General features: G+C 41.4%; 1 protein-coding gene across 1 annotated transcript in view; it reads left to right on the forward strand.

Annotated features, from left to right (window-relative positions):
* MED13 (mediator complex subunit 13) overlaps nt 1–21,619 on the forward strand; it is a 53,804-nt gene that overhangs the window by 13,181 nt on the left and 19,004 nt on the right. Inside the window, exons 4-11 of the mRNA XM_042026410.1 lie at nt 11,137–11,282; nt 12,312–12,509; nt 13,361–13,555; nt 14,411–14,573; nt 14,879–14,989; nt 16,935–17,618; nt 20,171–20,387; nt 21,216–21,300. Of these exons, the coding sequence (XP_041882344.1) occupies nt 11,137–11,282; nt 12,312–12,509; nt 13,361–13,555; nt 14,411–14,573; nt 14,879–14,989; nt 16,935–17,618; nt 20,171–20,387; nt 21,216–21,300 (1,799 nt within the window). The remainder of the gene's footprint in view (nt 1–11,136; nt 11,283–12,311; nt 12,510–13,360; nt 13,556–14,410; nt 14,574–14,878; nt 14,990–16,934; nt 17,619–20,170; nt 20,388–21,215; nt 21,301–21,619) is intronic.

Genomic DNA, 21,619 nt, shown 5'->3' on the forward strand with positions numbered 1-21,619 from the left:
CCTGTGTATGATTTATTCTGGAGCCTGGGTCTCTGCTCTTTCTTATTTTTCTGCCTTTTTGGAGTTCTTCAAAACTTTCTTACAATGGAAGGAAGTAATGCTAAATGTGGTAAACAATGTCCTCTGTGCTGGTGCCCATGTCCAGACCATGGATAATGGGGAGGTTGGGAAAGAAGGTAGAGCCTTCTAGAAAGCAAGAAAAAGATACCTGAATGAAGAGATACCTGCCCTGGACCTGCAGGTTACTGGGACTAATTCTGCCAGCAAACACCAAGAAAGACTCATTGTAGAGAGCTCTTTGCAGATCCCACCTGAGCTTTGGATAAATTGCATCCTATGGGAGATGCTGAGCATTTGGAATGTCAGCTCCTGGTCAGAAAGAGGGTGGTGTCTGGGAATGCTGGTGTTAAAAGAATCCATGTGGCCTCCACACTGAGGGGGAGGAGGGCAAGGAGAGAATTTTTGATCTAAATTGGAAGGACTTCTTCTCATGGTTCTAATGTGGTTTGACACGGTCTATGTTGCCTAGCAATAAATAATGAAATGAATAAAAACTAGGTTAGCTGGTACAAGTTTAATCGCTGTTCCCAAATCAGCTTTTAAAATCCAAAGTAATTTAAAGCTTAGATGATGGGGTTTTTTGTGTGGCTTTTTTGTGTGTGTGTGTGTTTATGTATGTGTTAAATCTTGCATGCAGGAAATTTTAAGATCAGTGGCTTTGCTTTTTGGGTGTGGAGTTGGCCATTGTTGGCATCTTCTGCAATAAATTTAAACTTGAAAGAAATTTAGAGGCTGTTTTGGAGCAAAAGAAGCAGAAGCACATGTTTGTGTGTGTTTCTATTAGTAGTGGTGAACTGCTGCTTTTAATTTATATATAAACTTGTCCTTTAGTTCCAGGCATTTCTTTCTCCACCCTGGCCAGGGCAAATGTTTCCTCTCCAGGGTGTCCTTGCCCATCCATTTTTTTCCTGTGTGTTGTTGCTATAAATCAATAGTAAGAAGTTTACTTTTAACTATTTTGGCCAATATCGTGTTGGCACAGTCTGGGCTTTCCTCCTTTGAGGAACTGGTTTACCAAACTGCGATTTTAAACTAGCATTAGTTATGTCATGGATTGTCTTGGAGTAATTCTGTAAAGCTCTCTAGAGCAGCTGGAAAAGCTGATGAAAGCTTTTAAAATAAAATAGCAGTGTTTGTTTAATTTGGAGGCTCTGCTTCTTTTTTAAAGAAGGTCAGAATATCAGCATGCTTGATGAAAATAACTGAAGGAATTGTGTGCTTACTCACACAATTTCATAATGTGTAGCCCAGAGCTACTGGAAAAATATGTAAAAAGCTTTGGCAGATCTGTGTAAGATATTTTATTGTTGAGAAATTTCAGTATTTCTTACCAGATAGCTCGATACCATGTGATGCTCCGAGCACTGGCTTTTATGGAATGAAGTGGGGGGAATGGTTAACAGATGTGTATTCTCGTGGCAAATTTGGCTCATCCCTTCCAGGAATATCTAGAATTGGGATATTCTCTGCTCTCAGGAAAGTTGGGCTCTTCAGAGGTGTCACTTCAGGCCTGTGGGAGAAACCCAAACACTGCCATGGGTGCTTTGTGATGCCACCTCTGTAGCTCCAAAGTCTGGAACACTCTTCTAGTAAAAGGAATATTTCTCTCATGGCAAAAGTTAAATGTGACACTGCAGCAAACCCCACATAAAGAGACTTGCAGCCAGCCTGGAAAAAGCTCTGAATGTTGCACCTAGGGTGCTGATATGTTTCCTACCAGACAGTTGGTCTAGAACTAACAGAAACTAAACCTTAATACAACCTCTGCATATTTTTCATTCCTTAGGATCCATTTAATCAGCCAAACCTATACAAAGTTTATAATTTCTTTTGTAGATGTGGCTGACTTAATTAAAAACCAAACTAAACTCCCAACAGCCCCTCTTGTGTTTGTGAGTACTGATGCACATATCTTAAGAATCAGTTTTGAAGCTGTATTTTTGTCTTTCATCTCATATTACTTGTGGTGTCTTTGGGACTGTTCTTTGCATTAAGGTTCAGAAACCCTGTGAAGGAATTCCTGTGCCTGTGTAATTTGAGGTAATTCGGTATCCTGGGGATGTGAAGTTTGCTACCAGCGTGCGTTGGATCATAATTTATCTCACCCTGCACTTTGGGGCTTGGCCAGCCACTCTAGAGACTTGTTCCCCATGTTTTACAACTGCAGATTTCAATCAGGTTGGTTGTTCTTGATGGAAATCTTTAGTTTCAAGGAATTTGACTGGAAATGGAGCAGTCAGTGCCCTTGGTATGGAGGTGACTCCTTCCCCTGGGCTTTCTGGGGCTGTGGCTGAGCGACCTGCAGGACCTCAGCCCTGCTCTGTCCCCCTCTGTCCCTTTGAAGGATGTGCAAATAGAGCTGTTTCTTTCATTTGAAGCTGATCCCGTCTGGATTTTTCCGAGTTCTGTTTGAAAGCATGTGCTTCCAGAACGGGAGATTTTCTGTGCTCTGCTCTCCCAACAATAGCCGTCGGTGGTGGCGCAGCAGCCAGGAGGCTGTGATTCTGATAGGTGTTGGGCTGTGATAACAGCTCGTCCAGCAGCTCTGGCTTCCTGTCTGTTGCTGTGGTGGGGTTTTTTTCCTCCTTGTATAAGGTTATATTGAAAAAAAAAAAAAAGTCCAGGTCATTGTACATTTAAATTTTAAAAGGTCAGTCCCAAATGTTCATAATTGATGCCGGTGTGGCACATGAGCAGATGACAGGGAAGTCAGAATGAAATAGTTTTGAGTGTTCACTGTTTAATGATGTGACTCCTAAACAAATAAACTTATTAAACTAACCTCTATTATATGATATCTCTTAAAAGTTTTGCTGTGGGAGCCTCAGCTGTTTGCGTTGTGCAGTCACGTGCTGCGAGGTAACAACCGTGACCTGCTCTTCCCTCCCTCCCCTGCTGCTCCCCAGTCTAAAACCAGCACTGAGGAAAGTGAGACACTCGTGGATGGGCTGAAATTTGATCTCTTAGAACAAGTCACACGGTTACCCTGCCTGGGGAAACTCTCGGAGGTTTTCACGTCTGCTGGTTCCACTCCTGGTTGTAGATGGGGCAGGGATGGAGCAGCTCCCTGAAGGGAGGGGGGCAGTGTGTGCTGGGGTCTTGTTTCCCATTTTTAAGTAGGTGATTTCAGTTTTCCAGATGAATAAAAGACTAAAGAGAGGATTTTGCTAATGGTCTTTGCAACTAAGCAAAAAAAAAAAAAAATCGTCTCTGTCACAGCCTGTTTTGGTCACTTGGAGACTACAGACGCTCAGTAATGTGGTTTAAATGACTACACATTAAATTAAAATTTGACAAATAGGAATGTCATTCTCTTTTCTCCTTTCCAACCAACTGTGTTGGTATTGCCACTTTCAAGAATACGGTTGTGTATGGTTTATTCCAAAATCCCCTCAAAAATGTGAGATGGAGACTGTGATCTGCTTCATCCCACTGTCTGTCTGCCTGTGCTGGTTGCACTTCCTTTGGGTGAGACTGTTCCTCTTACTCATTAGTGCATTAGTGGGGTATACCTGGAATAAATATGATTAGGAAACCTGTCAGATTAAATACTAGTTTAGATACAATTTAAGTAGATCAAATATGACACTCCTAATGAAGCACAAGTACAAAGTGTTTATGTGAGGGGCATCTCTTGGAGTTTTTTGTAATAATTACAACTTGCTAAACTTTAACACAATTGAAATAGCAGTAAGCAAACAATTGAGTAATCCTGAATTTGTGGGTGGATCTGGTAGACAACTGAAAGTCTAGAATGCTAAAAGCTGCTATATTACTTTCATGGTTGCTTTTTTTCCCCCCCTTGTAATTGGGAAATAATGTAGCCAGTTGCAGTGGGTGGCAAAGCAGAACTTGTGTCTGGTAAGTTCACTTAAAAATTGTGAAAAAGCACCAGAGAAAAACACCACAGACCCAAAACAAAAAACACAAAAAAACACCCCACAAGCCACTTGGAAATTCATAAGTGATAAGGTTATCATAACTTGCTGTACAGGTTTCAGGGTAATTCTATTTACCACAAGTCTGGGTTCAGGATTTTAGAAGGCCAGGGCACCATTCTCTTTTTTTTTTTTTTTCCCATGGAAATACTAGTTGAGCTATGTAAATAACATGTTATATAAATAATAAGTATATAACTTCATGGGAAATGACTGCTGCAAAATATTCTAGATGTCAGTTTGGTTTTATTTGACACCTCTGTACATGTAGCTGTCTTGTTTTGAAGGTGTGCTTATCATGGTTCTGTAGAGAGGTTTTTTTCCCCCTCTTTACCTCATCTTGCCATGAGGAAGAGGTGGAAGTGTGGGTGTGATTCCTGAGTGTGGTGCAAGCCTGGTGGCAACCCTGCAGTCTGGAACTGGGATGGCCATGGCTGCACTGTGTGTTTGGGGGGTATTTTTTTAGTTTGGGCCCTGGAAATGGTCCTGCTGTGCCATCAGAAATATCTGTGTTGCCATTGAACAGCGTGGACGGGATCAGCTCTTGCCTGGCTGGTCTTCACTGCCCTTAAGACAAAGGGAATGTTGCTTTTGGTCTTTTTCAACCCACATTTCTGCCTCATCCCCATTTACATCCCTTTTTCCCAGTTCCCATGGTCGTCTTTCCACAGGAACAGAAAATTTTACTTCTTGATCCCCTGGGATGCTGCTGGGAATTATTATTAAGGAATAGAATAAGATTTCTGGGTGCTAAAGCTCAACAATTCCTTCATACTTGAGAGAGTTAACTACCAAAACAAGGTTCATCCACAGGTTTTGGGTGTATTTCTGTCTATTTAGTCTGAAACCAAGTGGCTCTTCCCTGATAGTGCTGGAATATTTTCTTTTAAGGCTGCTCAAGTCTTTGCAGTGTAAATTTCCTCCCTATGTTAATCTTTAAATCAAACAATGTCAACATTTTTTTACAGCAGCTCTAATGAGGCTGTTCTGGCATCATGTCCCGGCAGGAGAGCAGGTGATGTTTTTCCTTTTGCTGTAGACAGCTGGAATTGAGAGCTGCTGTAAGTAGGACAGTGCAGGATAAACAGCAGGAGCTGAGAGCATTGATCACATGATTGTCTCTTTGGAATATTGGGTTGCTAGAGAGACTACAAGCAGACAAATTTAGCACTTTACATCACAAAGCAGTTTTCTCTTATTTAGCTTAAATTACACTGGTAGTTGGTTCATCAGGAAAAAGGAAAAAAACGATATGGCTCTTGGTTTTTAGTTTTCAACCATAAATCTGCTCTTTTTGTTCACTAAACAATAAAATAATACAAAAGCCATACAGATACTTCAGATTTTGTTAGATGACAATTTTATAATGCATTTCCATTTTGAACTTTGAAAAAATCTGGCTTAACAAGATGTTTGTAAATGTTTCAGAATGGGAAAGAGCAATACAGGGAAAGCTGTTCCCCTGACTTTGGGACACAGGGATGTTCAGCTATTATCCTGTTCCCAAATATGTTCTGGTTCCTTATTCTTTATAGCACATGTATCTTTCCCTGTGAAAGCTCAAGCTCAGATAATTGAGATTTGCAGCCTCAAATTAAAGGATGCTAAAATACAAGGTGACAGGTTTATTAGCCTCATTTAAGTTCTGAAATACAGGAACGTGAGCAAACTCTTTTTGTAGTATTGTTTGTAGTTGTATCTAGAAAAATTTATACCTTTGTCTGTATATATAACCTTCTTGCTGCCCTCTGAAAAAAATCAGTTTGCTTCCTTTTAAAATATCATGCTGGAGTTTTAGTGTGTATAAAAGTAAAATTGTTTCTATTGGGATGAAGCTAAGCCCATTAATAATGAAGTTAATATAAGTTTAGAAGTCTAAGGCAGCTGTGGCTTATTCTGGAATACAGGTTGCTTGCTACATTTATATTTGTTTTAGTGCACATAACTCAGTTATGGAATAAATAAATATTTTTAACTCAGGTCTAAGTCAAATCAAAACATCCTCAGCCACGAAGAATGCTTTGGAGAGCCTTTTGACAGGAGTCATTAATGATGTGCTTTGAACTGGAAGGGTTTTTTCTACTTTGCTATTAGCTATGTTTTTCTGCTTTGTGTTATCATCAAAATCAGCTTTCTGCTGTATTTCCCTTCCTGGCCATGGGGAATTACTCAGGGATGCTTGGAAGAACATCTCTGCTCCATGGCTTTGTCCAGAGTGAGAGAAGCAGCTGGAATTTCAGCTCTGGATGCTTCATTTATGATACGGAATGTGCAGCTCTCTAGCTGCTGTAGCGTTGCATTTGCTGAGGTTCTTTGCACTGGTTTTAGTGTTTCACTTATTTCCTATTTTGCTGATCACAGCACAAGCACACTGAATTTCCTGCTCCTTTGTAGTCAGAATTAAGACTTGGGGGGGGTTGGCAATTCAGAATTGTGGATGGTGAGTGGGAATTGAAGATGCCCCATTTGAAATGGGATGGGATTTTGGAGCAGCAGAGGAGGGAAGGAGGTGGAGAAGAGGCTTTTCCTCAGTACCTGCGACATTCCAGCCACACCTGGAAGTGCGGATAGTCCCAAAGAACTGTTCTGTTGTATCCCAGCTTGGTTAAAGGGCAAAGAAAACAAAAAACAAAAGAAGGGTCTTAGGCCTTTGGGGGGGGGGGGGTGTCACCTTAAACCTATTCACATTTTTATTTCTGTTTAATTATAAGACTGTGTTTTCCAGCCCAAGAATTTACTATAGAAGGGAAGTGTCACATTTTCAAAAGGAGGTTCTTTAATGCTTTGAGTTTATTTAAGTGGCACCCAGAACTTGTCTGTGGTGAAGGACAACTCTTGGGGTGACTGAGAGTTGGGAACTCTCAGGTCTGTGGCTGCTGCTGGCAATTATTGTCAGCCAGTCCTGGTGTTGATTCTTGGGGAAAATGCCCCAAGGATTCTGGGCACTGGGCAAGATGTACCAATTTTTGGCAATCATTTTATAACAGACTGAAATAATGGTGCAAACTAATTAATTACATAGAGCCTTACCTCAGCTGATGCGTTTGTGCTCCTAAACAAACAGTGTGTTCTGCCCCACTGGAAGGGAAATGGTGGGATCAGAACTGCGACAAGCATTAGTCCTGGGACAGAAATTCCAGTCTGCACCGTCTGTTTCCCTCGTGTAGGGAGTGGCAGTGAGTGTGTGTAGTTTATAAGGATTCAGTAAATATTTTGGTTGGGTTAGCAGTGCTTTGGCAGTGTAAGGTGCTCCCACTTCAACTCAGAAGTAATTCACAAAGACAGTCTAGGAAAACAGGAGATAGTAATTACATAAAACAAACATTTTCTCTTTCAGATGAAACATTTGGATGCCTTTTTTTTTTTTTTTTTTAAATTTACTATCAAAATGTGCTTTTAGTTGGAGCCTTCCTTGTGCTGGTGCTGTTGGTGTCGAGGGGAGGTGATTTGAGTGTGGATTAGTGGGGTCCTAATGCAGCCAATGTTTGGGAAGCACTTTAAAGATCTAAAGCTCTACAGAAGTCCTAATGTGGAGACAAAACCAGACCTAATTACCTTTTTATCAAGAAGATATTTTCAGATTTGCTAATGGAAACCTCCTGTAGATGTGGATTTTAGTGTGGTTTCCCCTCCTACCCTTCAGTTATTCTTAAAAAGGTAGAAGGAGAAATTGTATTGAATTTGTCCACAGCAGCCTCTGGTTTTTTCCCCCCATTAAATCATAATCCTTTGTCTCTGAAACTAAAACATCTTTGTTTTGTATGATTAGAGGGAAGAGGGAGCATGGGGGAATCAAATGGTTTTACACAAATGTATTTTAATGGAGTGTAGGTGAGGATTGAAGGTTGCTTCAAATAGTGTTATTCCCAAGGAGTCTCTTTCTTATTTTATCTTTTATTTGTTTTTAAAGTTGCTTTCAGGATTGGACCTCAATCTAACTGAATTCTGGTGTGTTCAGATCAAAAATCATAAAGAATGCTTTTTCTGATGGCACTTCATATCTATTCAGAGATCAGTTGGAAACTGGATTATTGGTACTTAAATTCTGTGATGGGGACTTGAATGAAATTAATTAGAAATGTTAATGGAGCAACTTGATGTTTGGGGTCAGACAAGAAAAAGAGGTTTTTTGAGAGTTAGGATTTTGTTTTCAGAATTTTCTGAATAAAAGTATGTGCAACAGTACATGATGGTAGTGGTAAAAGTACTAAAAAGGGGGTTATCTATGCTGACTTTACCATCAGCTATGTTTTTTTTTTCTATATCTGACCTTAAGGACGTCACTGATTCTCTCTTTAGGCAGAATAAAATTTCGAAGTGTTGAGGTGTAGGGATTTTTTTAATATTTCAGACGTGAGATGCTCTGCACAAATTACCAGTGATCTTCTGAGCTACCTAAAATAGTCTGCAAATAAAAATAGGATGAACTCTCCGTTAGCAGGCAGGAAACCACCAGCCTGATTCTGTTACTGTGTCCTTGACTGACTTGTAAAGATAATTTGCCTATTTACCCCAAAGTGATATGAGGTGGGTTTTTTGCTTGATGAGGATTTTTGGCTGTGAGGTGAGTTATTGAGGAGATTAGAGGCGGACTTAGGGAAATAGTGGAAATATATATATACACACACACCTTTTTTTTTTTTTAGTAGATTATGGTAAGGTTTGGAATATTCCTCCTAAGCTGAGGTTGTACACTGGCAGCCAGGCTCTAGAAACTTAAAGAATTGGAGGATGTTCAAATGTATTAACTAAAAAAAAAACCAATAATAAAAAGCATGCATGTTTCTAGAGTTTTTTGCTAACTCCATAAAATAATGTGTGTAGGGGCATCCAGTACCATAAAGCTCTGGTTCTTTGTGTTCCTTCCTCCTTTTCTCCACTCCCTCCAAAGAGCTTCCCTGTGGTTTTGATTTTTGTTTTAATTAGGATTCTTTATTTGTATTTCTTGTGATTATTTCCACATGCATTGATATTTTTTAGGTTCTGTAACCGAAAAGAAATTAAATGTGAAGAAGCAGTTTCTGAGCACGACTGGCTCAGAAGAAACAAACTGTGTTTGAGTCCATGAAGTGTTAAGTTTGCATTTCAGGTTAACCTTTAGTTTAAAGCAAACTCCTGCTTCCAGGGGATACTTTTTGTCCCTGGTGGGATGTTTCCCTTATCCTGAGTTTCCCTGTTTCTACTGTGTATTTGTCCTGTGAAACATATTATTCTACTGGCCATAAAGCGACTTTGCTGCACCTCTGAAAGAAACCCCCACGGTGCTGTGCATCATTCTGCTGTTTAACACTTAAATTTATAACCAGGATTAGTGGAAGTGGGGTGATACTTGGGTTTTCCAGGATGGATTGTAGCAGTGGATCCTCTCTCCATGCCATGGATCCAGGGCTGGGAACAATGCAGGTGCCAGCACTGGGTGCTCTCTCACTGGATTATGTTGCTGGAAACCTCTCCCCTGCTGAGCTGGGGGAGAAAAGAGATCTGATTTGGGTGGGTTTTTTTGTTTGTATTTTTGGATTTGGCTTTCGAATGGTGACCTTGAGTTTTCCTTGCTCCTCCTTAGGACTGGTTTTGCAGTGTGATGAATTGAAATGCTTCTGTTATCATGCTGATGCCTCCCTTTGTCTTGGTTTATCTGAATTCCATCAGATTATGCTGTGATTGTCTGCCCTTTATCTGGCTAACAATGGGGTGTTTACAAGAGGTGAAGCTTAATTGCATTTAAAGTGTATATAGGGAATATGTGCTTTTATTTTTAAATTTTATCTTGCTGATACTGAGCTTCTGAATTGTGTCTGTCACTGGGAACCAAGACACTGCCAACTCCTTCACCTCAAAACATCCATTATGGTTTGGAAAATAAAATTCAGTTTGGAAATCAGTCTTCCACTATTTGCATAAGGATTAAAATTTAATCAGATTTCCATACAGGAATTTAGTGGTGTGTCCTGGCCACATGACTTCTCTTCAACTTGAAATCATCAACAAGATGCTCAGCTCCATCCTCACTGCGTTTTGGAAACTTAATTTTCCTGAGATTCCTGAGCAGTGTGGGATTTCAGCTGTTATGGAGCAGTTGATAATTCACTCTGCTTGGTTTTGCCTTCCTTTCCTCCTGCCCTTTAATTAAAGTTGGTGAAATATATTTCACATAAACCACGGAACTGATGTGGATGCAACATAAAATGTTTTGCTGGTTGTCCTTGCAGGGGCCAGCTGTATTTTTGTAACAACAGCAGGGAGCAGGGCCCCCAAAATTGGGAATTCTGTGCAGCGTGATCTTGGGGAGCTGAAGGTTTCATGTAGGTGCTCACCAATAACTGTGCCCAGCACTGGCAAACAGCATTTAGCCCAGGTGTAGGAAGGAGAAATGTTTATGGTTGGGGATTTTTTTGCTGTTCAAGCCTTTTGGGTTTTTTCCCCTAAAACTCTGGACCATGAGAGACGCTGTCAGTGAAGCATCTGCTATTAAACATTGACACTTGCCTTAATGACTTTAATTAAGAATGTCTTGAGCCTTGGTTTTTTTTAATTGATTGTATCTTCCCTTTTGTGTGTAGGTATGGGATTTCATTTTTAGTTACTTGATTGGCTTCAAGACCATGAAGATAAGATTCAATTTAAAGAACAAAACAAAAGCACTTCTCAAAGCTGTTGCCATTCTTCTTGCTCTTAAATTTAAGTGACTTGTTGGCTGTTATTAAATTCTGCTTAGTGGAGCTGTTACAGGAGAACCTAGATATGACCTCACTAAAAATAAAATACATTCAGAAATATTTCTAGAGATTTTAAATAAATGCATAAGGTATAAAAATATTAAGTTACAGGTTTTTGTCTCATAAAAGATTGTGTTTTAAATTTCCTCATGACAGCAAAATATAATGTGTCAGGCTGAAGAAATGGAAAACTTAGTGCCTGTTGTTTTCTAACTGATTTTTCTTTGGCTTTGACTCTAATGCTGGAATGCCTTGTAAAGGGAACACATATTTAGCATTTTCTTGCTATTTAGGTATAAGAGTGTTTCAGTTACTTCCATTAATGAATATATTGTGAGGAAGTGCCTTCTAACTGCTGAAAAAGAGACCAACTTATTTGAAATTCTGTACTTCAGACTTACTTTCTGCCGTTGCCTTTGCAGTGAGCACTTGTCCTGCTCGTTCACCTTCTTCCTGCACGGGGACAGCAATGTGTGCACCAGCGTGGAGATCAGCCAGCACCAGCCCGTGTACCTGCTCAGCGAGGAGCACCTCACCCTGGCCCAGCAGTCCAACAGCCCCTTCCAAGGTGGGATTGCTGCCAGTGCTGGCTGTTACACCTGGATTCATCCTCTGGGTGCTCACTGAGGGCTTGGGGCAGGCTGGCAGTGGGGGCAGAGCATGTCCTGCTGTCCCCAGCTGTGCCCTGTCCTCACACAGTCAGGCTGCTGTGTCCTGGCCCTTCTGCAGGTGGAGCATTTGCATACTCATCTCTTGGCATGTAATTGAATCATTTGTCCTCATGACACGGTTTCCAAGTACTGTCCTATTGGTGACTTAAGTATTTTGCCGTTTCAACCCTATAACCCCCACATACCTTCACCAACCCTCTGTGAGAAACCCATTTCTGACTCAGTGTATTTAACCTATTCACACCCCCTTCCCTTTTTACTTGGCTCTTCCTTGCCTGTAAATCCCTGTGGTTCCCCCAGCAGATGCAGGTTGTGCTCTGGAAGACAGAGGAGTGCTGGGGCCTGAGTCTGGTCAGTGGGGCTGTGTGATCCCTCCCTGTGTCAGACCCTTGTGCTGCTGCAGAAATCAAAATCACCTCTCCTGCATGACCACACACCTTTAGCAATGCTCAGTGTCCAAACTTGCTTTTTTTTCTGAATGCAATTTACCAGCAGCTGTGCTTCCCTACTATGGACAAGACTAAACATGAAACAGATGATTCCCTGTGTATTCCCTGTTGTTGTAACAAGCTGAATGAAAGGATGAGGAAACACCTTAACTCTGCCAGGATTTGGAAGTGTTTCTTTATCCCACCTGTATCTGAGACTCCTTGCAAGCCAAGATGAAAACTTGCCTGTTGCTTGTTTGAATTGATTAATTTGTAGTTGTTATTGTGGTTCCTCAATTCTTACAGTACATATAAATTTAACAATGTGAGCCTATTGCCAAAAACTCACGTAGTGTAAATCATGATTAGGCTGCATTTTGACTTACCTATGGTAAGTTGTTCATTTGGTGTGGCTGAAATAAGAGTGCTGCTATTGCAGGGGGGAAGAGGGAATTTGGGGTGGATATCATCTCCAATGGATTTTTATTTCTGTTTTAGTTATCCTGAGCCCCTTTGGGTTGAATGGCACACTCACAGGGCAGTCCTTCAAGCTTTCTGATTCATCCACAAAAAAGCTGATTGGGGAGTGGAAGCAATTCTACCCCGTCACATCCAACTTGAAGGAGGGATCTGAGGAAAAACAAGAAGAAATGGATTGGGAGGATGATTCTTTAGCTGCTGTTGAAGTTCTTGTTGGTGAGCTTGATTACCTTTTAATTACTGAAATAAACTGGCTGATTAAGTCTGCAAAATTCTGAATGCAGAAGTGACCCCATTTGATTCCTTTTGCAACAATGGTTGTTGGGTTTTGTTTTCCTGTTTGGTGCTGGGGACTATCTACGATGAGTTGCTGCTCAAAGTAGATTTTGCAGACCCAGTAGTAGGAGGTCTTATTCTTATGTGCCCTGAGAGGCAAAATTTTTAAAAAAATAAATAATAAAGAGAATAAAAAACCACCCTGGATGATCACTGTTGACATCTGAGCTGCATCAAAATCAAGTTGTGCTGTTTCAGAGTCTGTGCAAATTCAAACAGAGCACTTGCCTTTTAGTGATGTCTTTAAAACCACAGTCCTGGAGAACCTGATGTACTCAGGCACTCCCTTTATTTGCCATTTTTCCCAAAATCCCAGCCCCTGGATGCAGTAGTTTGCCCTGCTGTGGGCTTGTGACCTTTGATTTGCCAGCTAATGCAATCCCTTCTCTGTGAGGGGCTCGGAATGCAATGAAGGCTGGAGACCCTCGTGCTGATGGGGATGTTGGCAGTGTTACATGATACTAAAAAGGATTTTTTCAGCCTTTATAAAACAAAATGATAGAAGCAGGCAGCAGCGTGTGGATGTCTCTGCCTGTGTATGCAAAGCCCAAATCTTCTGTATAAAGCAAATCAAGTAATGATGAAGGTGACAACAGAGGTCTTTTGTCCAAGGAGATGCTTCAGTAGGTAGAAGAGGGTCTGTAAGCTTAGGAGTGAGTGCTAAAATGATCCATTTGATGACTTTGAGTGTCAGCCTTGGTAAGTAACTGGGAAATGCCCTCTCTTGGCAGCTGGTGTGAGGATGGTGTACCCTGCGTGCTTTGTGCTGGTCCCTCAGACAGACATCCCTGCTCCCAGCTCCGTGGGGGCTCCCCACTGCTCCACCGCTTGCCTGGGGGTCCACCAAGTGCCTGCTTCCACCAGAGACCCTGCCATGTCCTCGGTCACACTGACTCCACCCACGTCCCCGGAGGAAGTTCAAACAGGTGGGAAGGAATTGGCTCCTGCATGAGGGAATCATTTCCATGGCATCTCCTTCAAACCCAGCAGTGCTTGCAGGGGATTCAGGTGCTCAGTGTGCAGCTGGCTTGGTAGGAAAAATCACATTTCTTTAGTCCTAAGTTTGTTGTAGTAAAACCAATGTTGCCAGTTGTGAGCAAAATAAACTCTTCTGTAAGCTACTGAAATTAGAACTGCTGTTGTAGCTGGGGTTGTTACCAGTCCTTTAGATTGCTCTGGGGAAGTTTTGGGGGCTTTTTCCCGTGTGTCTGTCTGTGTTCTGACACAGCTTCATAACCCCCGTTGTGCCCTTGGTCGTTAGTGAGAAGGTGATGCTTTCTCACAGTCCAGGAAGATTGGCTGTAGTTAAGTTTCCAGCAAGGCTGTGTGCCCTCTGCCCTGGGTGTGAGCAGTGGTTATGGGGCGCTGATTTAGGTCACAGCAGGTGAGACTCACAGATAGTTTCAGGTGACTTACGTAAGTTTTATTGTGCAGAAGAGGTTTTGTTTCTTTTCTGCTTCCATGATCTTCTGTTACCCAAGCTTGACCCTTTTTTTTAATCATAATGTTGGCTTTGCTCAAGTTATTTTCCATTTCAGGTAACTTTCATCAAAGATAAAGAATAGCCAGTCCACTTACAACATGAATATATATATGGTGCTTTTTAAAATCTCCTGTAATAATTTCCTACTAGTCCTAAATTTTCTGTGTGTTTTTATTTCCTAACATTGAGTCAAGAAGATACTTTTCTTCCTATCATGCTCCTGTGGTGATTGATTTGGAATAATAGACACTGCATTGTCTCACAGCCTAAATCTGTTTCCTCTGGTGCTGCTTTTCAGTTGATGCTCAATCTGCCCAGAAATGGGTGAAGTTTTCCTCGGTTTCAGACGGATTTATCTCGGACAGTACCAGCCATCACGGTGGCAAAATCCCCAGAAAATTGGCCAACCAAGTGGTGGACAGAGTCTGGCAAGAGTGCAACATGAACAGAGCACAGAACAAGTACGTACTCATCCTCTGAAGCCAAAAATACCAATATTTTGTGAGTTCCGTGTAGCAATTAGTTCTGTTAAAGGTGCTGCTGGTGGAATGTGCTTTACTCTTCTAATAAACCATTTTTAAAGAAGTTTATTTTTTCCTAACTATTTAGGAATGATTTACTTAGTTCTCAGTTTAATATGTCAGGAAAAGGCTATTTATCATTTCTTTGCTGATTCCCATGTCACCAAACTGCTCTTGAGCTTTGCCAGAAGATAAGAGAAGAACATATGTTGCTCCCAAATAACTCTCCTGGTATTGAATCCTAGGAGGAAGTATTCTGCTACATCAAATGGCTTGTGTGAGGAGGAGACAGCTGACAAGGTGGCATCCTGGGATTTTGTTGAAGCCACGCAGAGGACAAATTGCAATTGTTCAAGGTACAGCACTTGGCAGAGGCGCAGCCTCCGATGTTCACCGGGGCTGAAGTGCTCAGGAGAGGCTCCTGATCGCTCCTGCAGGGGTAATTAAGCAGTAGCTGCTCGTAGGAAAGCTGTAACAAAATCTGTATCTCCTCTCCTAAATGTCATTGGAGGTCTTCAAAGTCTGCCCAAGAAGTTACAGCAGAGGTTGGAGTCAAGTGAATCAGCTGAGGGGACCTGCTGCCAGTGCAGGGACGATTCCTGAGTCCTGGGCTGGAATTCTCTATGGATATGGGCAGCTTTCTCAGGGAATGGGAAGCGAATGCTATTTATTTAGGATTTAAGCACCTCTTCTAGAGGGCTGTGGCATTAGCCTTGAAAGGACAAAGCTGTTAATCATGAGCTGGATAAATAGGAATAAAACCCCCGAACCTGCTGTCTAGGAAGGGTGGCATTCCATGGGTGGCTGTGTGGAGAACTACTTCTCTGGGAGTGGATGCCAGTGTATGTTTTTTATATTAGCTGGGGGAAAAAGGGATCAAAACAAAGGGCAAAAGTCTGAGATTAAATAAAAATATATAATACAGCCTTTTTTGAGGCTGCAGTGCCACAGACTGTTAATACAGGTATTTAAAATAAATGGAAACATTAATTTCATTGAATTCTCAATTTTTGTACTTATGGTAGAAAATTAATCTTGAGGTGACTGAAGTGTTGCAAAAGGTTTAAACACTTTCTCTGATTTAAATGTTACACTGATTACCTTGCAGTGAATATTGATATCTTAGAAAAAAATTAATGTCTGGAGGATGTAGCATTTTGAGAGAAATGCATTTTTTAAACTCACTTATTGAAATGGTTGGTTAAAGTTCTGTGGAAATACTTGTGTCCTGAGAAGAGCTGGGATGTGGAGGAGGATTAAATGTTCTTTTCAAGGAGAATTTAGCTATGATAGCACTAGTTAAGAAAAAACTAATCAATTAACTATGTGAGGTATGTATTAGAGATATGCAATTGCCTAAAGAGAAATTGCAAAGACCTAAACCCCCCTATTATTCCATGTGTTTTGAATTCTAAGTGGAGAAAAACATTTGGATGTGTGAGAGAGTTTGAAGTAAAAATAGATTTTGATACCTCTTACCTTTTATCCCTGCCTAATCCTGTTTTTTCAATACAAGTGCTGCTTAACTTTGCTAATGGAAGAGTGGCAAAGAGTTCCCAGGCACTGAGGATGTACATGCAGTTCAATGGCTTAATCATAAACATTTCATTCTACACTTCAGTATTTCATGTGCCTCATTCTGTCAGATGATCCTGAAAGTTGGCATCTTGAACTTCCAGATGAAATGTTCTAGCTCAAGTGCATTTTCACTGAAAAAACCCAACTGTATTAATGCAGTTGAGACACTGAGTTTTTCATATTCCCACGCTTGCTAAACTTGTAGGTAAGCAGCTACAAAAGCCTTGAAATAGCTTGGAAAGAGCTTTTGTAGAACTTAGTGTGGCTTCTTAGTTCTTGATGTTAATTTTCCAGTCAACCCTCTGAGGCTTGGGCAGCTCTCTTGGTTCATGTCAGTGTTTGAATTCCAGAAGCCATTCACTAATTCTTACGTTGTTCTACTGCTTCATCAGTGCTGGCACAAGTTAAAAGTGACAAGGTATTCATGTGACAATCTATTTCTGCTAAAGCAGTTATAAAGCACTGTCTTAATTCTGAGGATAATTTGTGTGTTTGGCTCATAGAACAGATGTAACAATTTTTAAAAATCTTACAATGCTACTCAAGTCACTCAAATTCTGGTCAGAAAGAAGAGGCAGCTTCACTTCGAAATGGTTTCAGTTCCAGACGTCTCTAATGGGCTGTTTAATGGCCTAGAAGCAGGTTCTTATCTAGTGAAAAAGAACACCACAGACATATTTGAAAGATTAATGTGGAGTCTTTTCCCCTGTATTAATTCTGCAGGCACAAAAATCTCAAACCAAGAAATTCAGGTCAACAGGGGCAGGCCCCACCTGTGGGCCCCCAGCAGCCGGCGGCTCCGAAGCACAAGACAAATGAGAAGCAAGACAAAGGGGATAAGCCACAGAAACGCCCTTTGACTCCTTTTCATCATCGTGTATCTATCAGTGATGATGTTGCCATGGAGGCAGATTCAGCGAGTCAGAGGCTTGTGATGACTGCACCAGACAGCCAAGTGAGGTTTGCCAATATCCGAACTAACGATGTAGCAAAGCCCCCCCAGCTGCACGGGGCCGAGCTGGCAAACTCGCCACAGCCGCCGCCGCTCAGCCCCCACCCCTGCGACGGCGCCGACGAGGGGGTGCCCAAAGCTCCCTCCACGCCCCAGAGTCAACACTTCTACCAGATGCCAACGCCAGACCCCTTGGTTCCCACAAAAGCAATGGAAGACAGGCTCGATGGCTTGTCCCAGCCTTTTCCAGCTGCGTTCCCCGAAGTTATAGAGCCCACCATGTATGTCGGCACTGCCGTGAATTTGGAGGAGGACGAAGCTGACACGACTTGGAAGTATTATAAAGTTCCAAAGAAAAAGGATGTGGAGTTCTTACCACCCCAGCTTCCAAATGATAAGTTGAGAGATGATCCAGTAATACCTGCTGGACAGGAAAATGTAACATCAGTTACAGAGTAAGTGGTGCTTGGTACTGGAGTAACACAAGAAGTGAGGGAACAGGAAGGCCAGAGGCAGGAGTTTCTCTGTATAAGGAGCAGTAATGCTGAGGGTGTGAGCACAACTCTGGGTACAAGAAGTTAGTTCTTGTGAAATTGGAGCACAAAGCACAGTCAGATCTGCAGCAAGACTTTCCAGTTTTTTCTCATTTTAGCTCTGATTTAGCTGACAGCAATAATATTTATTTTTATACTATAAAATTAATCTGTAGCCAAATGATGCCTATTTGGGACTTAAGTCCCTTACCTCCCCCCCCCCAAAAAAAAAAAAACAAACCAGAAATAACCTTTTCACTTTAGTGTGTGCTTTCTTCATTATTTGAAGAAAATATGAATGGTCTGAGCTGCAGAGATCCTGTTAAAAGTTTCTTCTCTCATTTCTGCTCTTGTCTTCACTCAGAAGAGCTGGTGTTACAAGCCCCAGCTTGTAAAACATTCTGCTCTGCTGCTTGCTTCCATTGGGATAAAGGAATTGTCTACTTTGGATATTAAGTTTTAATAAATTCTGGAGCTTAAGGGCAGTGGAGGAAATAAAACTCTGGTGGTTTTAGTGTTAAAGCTTAGGTTTGAGCTCTGTTTTACTGCAGAATGAGTTAAGATGAATTTGCTTTACCAGTTAGAGCAAAAACCAACTCCACAAAAAAGATCACCACCACCAAAAAACCCAAGCCATAAGAACAAAAAACCTGAACCAGAACCCCTTGGCCTCGTGGGCTGTGTCCCTGTGCTGTTGCAGTGAGTAGGAAATTGTTCCTGTCATCCCTGTTTCACAACACTTCCCCGTGAGGATACACCGCCGCAAAAGGACAGCCATGGGAAGTAACAGGTGCTGACAGGGCTGTTAATAGCAGTCAGAGCTTAACAGGATTGGGACGTGGATGAAGAGGTGACAAACTTGGGCTCGGGGCTGTGATCGAGGAATTAAGAACTGCACCCAGAGCTGCCTCTATCCGTGCACTTCTGTTGATTATTTTTGGTCCAAATTTTTATATTCCTGTTCAGGTGAAAGGAGACTCTTACTGTGATGAGGATCAAATTATTGAGAGCTTTGGGTTTTATTTTAGGAGCTAAGGTGCTGAATTTGTGGTGGAAGGCAGCTACTCACAAGACAGAAGGTTGGAGTTGGTTTTTGTCCTGTTGTTGGCAGTGGGAAGCCACTGGTGGCAGCACTGGGATGGCTGTGCAGGAAAGCTGGGAGAAGGAGTAAATCTGTTGTAGCTGTTGGTCTGTGCTCACAACATAGTTTCTTATCTTGTGGTCAGTGTTTGAGAGACTCTTTCAAGATGTGCATTTATAGGATTTTTTAGTGCTTTTTTTTCTGTGCTTTGAATTCACTTCAGCCAAGCAGATAAGGAAAAACGTTTCCTTTTTTCTCTTCAAGACATGGTCTTTCCTAGTTTGGTTTGAAAACTTACCAAAACCAGGTTTTTTTCCCCTAGAATATCTGGCTGTTTAACTTCTCTTCCTCTGGTTGACTCATGCCGGTCAAAAATACAGCAAAGGCCTTTAATTCCCCATTCCTAGAAAGTCGTTCCCATCTCTTTTTTTGCCTTATTTTTTTCTTTTCTGATGGCAATTTTTGCAGGATTTAGAAAACTGGTTTATTGAGCATGGAAGAGCAGCATGGATAGATTTGGCATTGTTGTTGGCTGTGAGGTGTTTTATGGGACAGTTTGTTTCTAGGAAGTGTCTTTGACAAAGTCAAACTGTTTCTATAGTTGAGAGGAATGTGCAGGAACTACTCATCTTGTTTGAGGGAGCACCTTCCTCTCCTGGTGCCTTTTGTATGTTGGGATACAGAAAATAAAGCTGGTTCAGGGGCAGATCTACAGCTCATAATCAGAACAGTTTTCTCTTTGCCAGTATCTTTTTTTCCTGGTGCAATGTTACATTTGTGAAACTAATACTCCTGAGAGAAAACCTTAATTTCTGTGTACTTACCAGCTCCAATTTTGGCTCAGAATGTTAACAAAAGAAAAATGCTGATAAAGGCAAATGTGGTTTGATTTTTCTCATTAGTAAATTAGTTACTGGTGTGCTGCAAGCTTCATTTGTATTGATCTAAGTGATATAAGTGGCTCCTGAGCACAGTGGCATTTGTGTGCTTTACTTGTGATTATTGCTTGGGCTTTTTTTGGGAATGCAGTGAGTAATTCTTTAGCCTGGTGAGTTTCTTTTAGTGGATGTGGAGAGTTGAATCCATTTGTGCCTTATAGTAAATGACAGCCATGACCTGGGATAAATTACTAATCTTTATGTGAATTGACAGTGCTTGAGGAGAGAGGGGCAGGATGAATCACAGGGCTGGGTCTGATGTGTGGAAGGAGGTGATATTAAATGAGTGATGATTTAATCTTCATCCCCAAAAGTTTTCTGAAGCTGAGGTGTGAAGGAAGGAAGTGGGAAGACGAGGTTGTTCTTGTAAAGGCTGTGTGATAGCAGAAATATTTCCACATAATAAATGCTAAATAAATGATTTTGTGATTTTTTTTTTCCTTTCTTCTGTTCAGATTAATGGTGCAATGTAGGAAACCTTTGAAGGTTTCAGATGAACTGGTGCAACAGTATCAGAGTAAAAACCAATATTTAACAGCTGTAGCAACGGAAGCTGACCAGGAACCTGAAATTGATCCTTATGCCTTTGTGGATGGAGATGTGGAATTCCTATTTCCTGACAGCAAAAAAGACAGGCAGAACATTGAGAGGGAAGTAGGGAAGAAACACAAGGTGAGTAAAGGAGTGAGGATACGAATCAGTGATGAGATTAAAACAAATTGCTTTAGGCACTGGATAGAATTTAAATCCTTCTTTATGTGTTTAGAAGCAAATTAAAAAACAAATTATATTCTAGCAGAAATGATCAATGAAATTAAGCAGCATGTCTCTAAAAGCACCTAATTTTTTTTTGACACACTGGTGGTGCCATTGCATCAGGGTTTATGAGGAGAAAGCTGCTGGATCAGTCTGGCTCAGTGGCCTCCCTGTGGAAATAGGTGCTGGCAGGTGCCTGGGGAGAGAGGAGGAACAAGGCAAGTGCTTTGTTCATGAGTGGAAAGGTCTAGGGGTAGGTGAGGTGAGCCCTGACTCGTTCTCTGGCCAGTGAATTGCAATTTTTATTCTTTTTTTGTGCTTTAGTGCAGCTACATGAGACTTGTACTTAAAGTAAAAGGGCACCTACAGAAAAGAAGAAAATATAACAGCACTGGGGGCTGGTCTATGAAATAAATTTGCTAATTAGAATTAGTTGTGTGTGGATGCATTCCATTCAGGGACTGGCACAGTTAATGTGTAGCATTTGATAGCAAGGGTTTTTCCTTAAGGTGTTGTAGCAAGAATCCACAACTTGCTTTGTAAATTTATCCCCAACACAAGCCCTGTGTTTGCAGCCCAAGCTCTGCTCTCCCTGAGCCAGCACCAGCCCCCAGCCTGCCCCTGCTGAGCTCACAGGGTAATGAGAACCTGATACTTCTCCAGGTACAGAATTCCCACAGGGACATCAAATACCTCCCACCCCACCCATTAATTTAAACAAACTTTTCTCTCTTTTTTTAATAGGCTGAGGATGGGACATCCAGTGTTACAGTTCTGTCCCATGAAGGAGAGGATGCAATGTCTCTGTTTAGTCCTTCTGTCAAGCAAGGTAAAGAGGCTTTTTTTCCCTCTCTCTATCTTAATTGTGCTATATTAATGGTGTCTTGAATAGTCAATAAGTTCTAATAGGCTGCTAAGTTTTGTGTTTTATTGTTTGTATTTCCCTTCAGTCTGCTTGGAACATTTCTTTGTTGCACCTTGCAAACAAATGTTGGCTATAAAATCCAAATGCTCTAAAATCGAAGGGCCCTCACATCTGTGTAAGATGGACGAGTGGAACCAAGGACATCTCACCCCCCTTGGTTTCCATTCCCCCCAGCTGTGGAAAGAGCTCTTTAATGAAGTTTTTAATGAAGATGCATTGCCAG

Source organism: Corvus kubaryi, unplaced genomic scaffold (genome assembly GCF_017639235.1).
Source record: "Corvus kubaryi isolate FWS band 111438036 unplaced genomic scaffold, C.kubaryi_AGA036_p1.0 37284, whole genome shotgun sequence".
NCBI classification, from domain to species: Eukaryota; Metazoa; Chordata; class Aves; order Passeriformes; family Corvidae; genus Corvus; species Corvus kubaryi.